The sequence below is a fragment of the Salvelinus sp. IW2-2015 genome, linkage group LG3, assembly GCF_002910315.2.
Source record: "Salvelinus sp. IW2-2015 linkage group LG3, ASM291031v2, whole genome shotgun sequence".
NCBI lineage: Eukaryota > Metazoa > Chordata > Actinopteri > Salmoniformes > Salmonidae > Salvelinus > Salvelinus sp. IW2-2015.
In genome coordinates this window covers 6507063-6510351 of record NC_036840.1, presented here as the reverse complement: position 1 = coordinate 6510351, position 3289 = coordinate 6507063, and the positions used below count along the sequence as shown (strand labels likewise).

Genomic DNA, 3289 nt, shown 5'->3' with positions numbered 1-3289 from the left:
TGCAAATAGTCTGGGTAGCCATTTGACTAGATGTTCAGGAGTCTTATGGCTTGGGGGTAGAGGTTTTTTAGAAGCCTCTTGGACCTAGACGTGGCGCTCCGGTACAGCTTGCCGTGCGGTAACAGAGAACAGTCTATGACTAGGGTGACTGGAGTCTTTGACAATTCTTAGGGCCTTCCTCTGATACCACCTGATATAGAGGTCATGGAAGGCAGGAAGCTTGGCCCCAGTAATGTACTGGGCCGTTCGCACTACCCTCTGTAGTGCCTTGCGGTTGGAGGCCAAGCAGTTGCCATAACAGGCAGTGATGCAACCAGTCAGGATGCTCTCGATGGTGCAGCTGTAGAACCTTTCGAAGATCTGAGGACCTATGCCAAATCTTTTCAGTCTTCTGAGGGGGAATAGGTTTTGTRGTGCCCTCTTCATGACTGTCTTGGCGTGCTTGGACCATGTTAGTTTGTTGGTGATYTGTACACCAAGGAACTTGAAGCTCTCAACCTGCTCCACTGCAGCCCCGTCGATGAGAATGGGGGCGTGCTCGGCCCTCTTTTTCCTGTAGTCCACAATCATCTCCTTTGTCTTGATCACGTTGAGGGAGAGGTTGTTGTCTTGGCACCACACGGCCAGGTCTCTGACCTCCTCACTATAAGCTGTCTCGTCGTTGTCGGTGATCAGGCCTACTACCACTGTTGTGTCATCGGCAAATTCAATGATGGTGTTGGAGTCGTGCCTGACCGTGCAGTCATGAGTGAACAGGGAGTACAGTAGGTGACTGAGCACGCACCCCTGGGGGGCCCCTGTGTTGAGGATCAGCGTGGGGGATGTGTTGTTACCTACCCTTACCACCTGGGGGCGGCCCGCCAGGAAGTCCAGGATCCAGTTGCAGAGGGAGGTGTTTAGTCCCAGGGTCTTTAGCTTATTGATGAGCTTTGAGGGCACTATGGTGTTGAACGCTGAGCTGTAGTCAATGAATAGCATTCTCACATAGGTGTTATTTTTGTCCAGGTGGGAAAGGGCAGTGTGGAGTGCAATGGAGATTGCATCATCTGTGGATCTGTTGGGGCGGTATGCAAATTGGAGTGGGTCTAGGGTTTTTGGGATGATGGTGTTGATGTGAGCCATGACCAGCCTTTCAAGGCACTTCGGGGCTACAGATGTGAGTGCTACGGGTCTGTAGTCATTTAGGCAGGTTACGTTAGTGTTCTTGGGCACAGGGAATATGGTGGTCTGCTTAAAACATGTAGGTATTACAGACTCAGACAGGGAGAGGTTGAAAATGTCAGTGAAGACAATTGCCAGTTGGTCAGCGCATTCTCGCAGTACACGTCCTGGTAATCCATCTGGCCCTGCGGCCTTGTGAATGTTGACCTGTTTAAAGGTCTTACTCACATCAGCTGCGGAGAGCATGATCACACAGTCTTCCGGAACAGCTGGTGTTCTCATGCATGTTTCAGTGTTATTTGCCTCGAAGCGAGCATAGAAGTAGTTTAGCTTGTCTGGTAGGCTCGTGTCACTGGGCAGCTCTCGGCTGTTCTTCCCCGTGTAGTCTAATGGTTTGCAAGCCCTGCCACATCCGACGAGCATCAGAGCCAGTATAGTACGATTCGATCTTAGTCCTGTTTTGATGCTTTGCCTGTTTGATGGTTTGCTGGAGGGCATAGCGGGATTTCTTATAAGCTTCCGGGTTAGAGTCCCGCTCCCTGAAAGCGGCAGCTCAAGCCTTTAGCTCAGTGCGGATGCTGCCTGTAATCCATGGCTTCTGGTTGAGGTATGTATGTACAGTCACTGTGGGGATGACATCATCGATGCACTTATTGATGAAGCCAATAACTGGTTAAACTATCCCCAATTCAATGGAATTGCTACCCTCTGCATGCACAGTGCATTTTTCCATCACATGTACGGCTGATTTGCAAAATCTTGCACACTCATGAGATTATATTGAGCCCACCCTACTACACTGTCTGAGCCAAGGACTACATACTTTCTGGTAAGTTTTGATTAAGGAAAAAGGAAACCGCACACTGCTCTTGATAGTATCACTGATATTTAATAAGCTTACGTATCGGCCTCACGGCCTTCGTCAGAGCTCACGGCCTTCGTCCTTTATCTTGTTCAACTGTTGCCATGCAACTGCAAATAAGATTGCTCAGATGTGCGAGTGCCTTTTGAATTTGGTAAGTTTTGATTACAATACTGGGTGGGGTGAATATATTTTATATGACATACSTGATTTTTTTGTWAASTWAAGTAAAGTAAATAGTAGCCTACAGCAAAGTGTGTTTAAATAATTTCTAACTTGTTAACAATTTCTGCTAGTTKGTTTTTGCTACCATGTGGGTTTTAGCTTGCTTGAGTCTGCTAACTGAGGAGTGTTAATTCACCTGTTTCCATACATGTTTCATTTTAAAACATTTATCTTACAAAGGAGTTGTTTAATCTAACTGCTTAACTATTTATCTGTACATGGAATTGTATTTMYTTTTTTTTYARWTTTTTWTTCTTCTAATCTTTACAGGAAAATGCCACAGGCACTATCTGATGTGTGGAGACATTTCACTGAAGCTAATGTAGAAGGAAAAGCTGTGTACATTTTCAAATACTGTGCCAAATCATATGTGAAGATTGCAACAAAGATGCAGAATCATCTGGCCAAGTGCATAAAGTTCCCTCAGCGCTCACAACAAGCAACCTCTGACAAAAGTCCCTCTACTTCTAGTCGAGGTGAAAATGATAAATCTGACAGCTTATCGATAGCAACAGCTCATGGTCRTCCTGGAATCAGAAGGTTTTTTGACTCAATGGAGGAACATAGTCAGAGAAATGCTGATGAATGTCTTGCTCGAGCTGTGTATGCAACTGATTCACCTCTGATGCTCACAGGCAATGTGTATTGGAAGAGATTTCTGAATGTTCTTCGCCCAGCATACACCCCTCCAACCAGACATGCTTTATCTACTCATTTGCTGGATGCAGAGTTCAACAGAGTTCAAGTGAAGGTCAAGCAAATCATAGAGAAAGCAGACTGTATTGCAATCATCTCTGATGGGTGGTCGAATGTTCATGGGCAAGGAATAATTAACTACATCATCTCCAACCCTGAACCACTAATCTACAAGAGCACAGACTCAAAGGACAACACACACACCGGTCTCTACATTGCAGATGAGCTGAAGGCAGTCATCAATGGCCTTGGACCACAGAAGGTATTTGCACTGGTGACAGACAATGCTGCGAACATGAAGGCTGCTTGGTCTAAAGTGGAGGAGTCCTACCCTCACATCACACC

General features: G+C 46.2%; 1 protein-coding gene across 1 annotated transcript in view; it reads right to left on the bottom strand.

Annotated features, from left to right (window-relative positions):
- Window positions 1-3289, bottom strand: part of LOC111949768 (interleukin-15 receptor subunit alpha) — a 26600-nt gene that overhangs the window by 1568 nt on the left and 21743 nt on the right. Inside the window, exon 3 of the mRNA XM_070434266.1 lies at window positions 1324-1340. Within this exon, the coding sequence (XP_070290367.1) occupies window positions 1324-1340 (17 nt within the window). The remainder of the gene's footprint in view (window positions 1-1323; window positions 1341-3289) is intronic.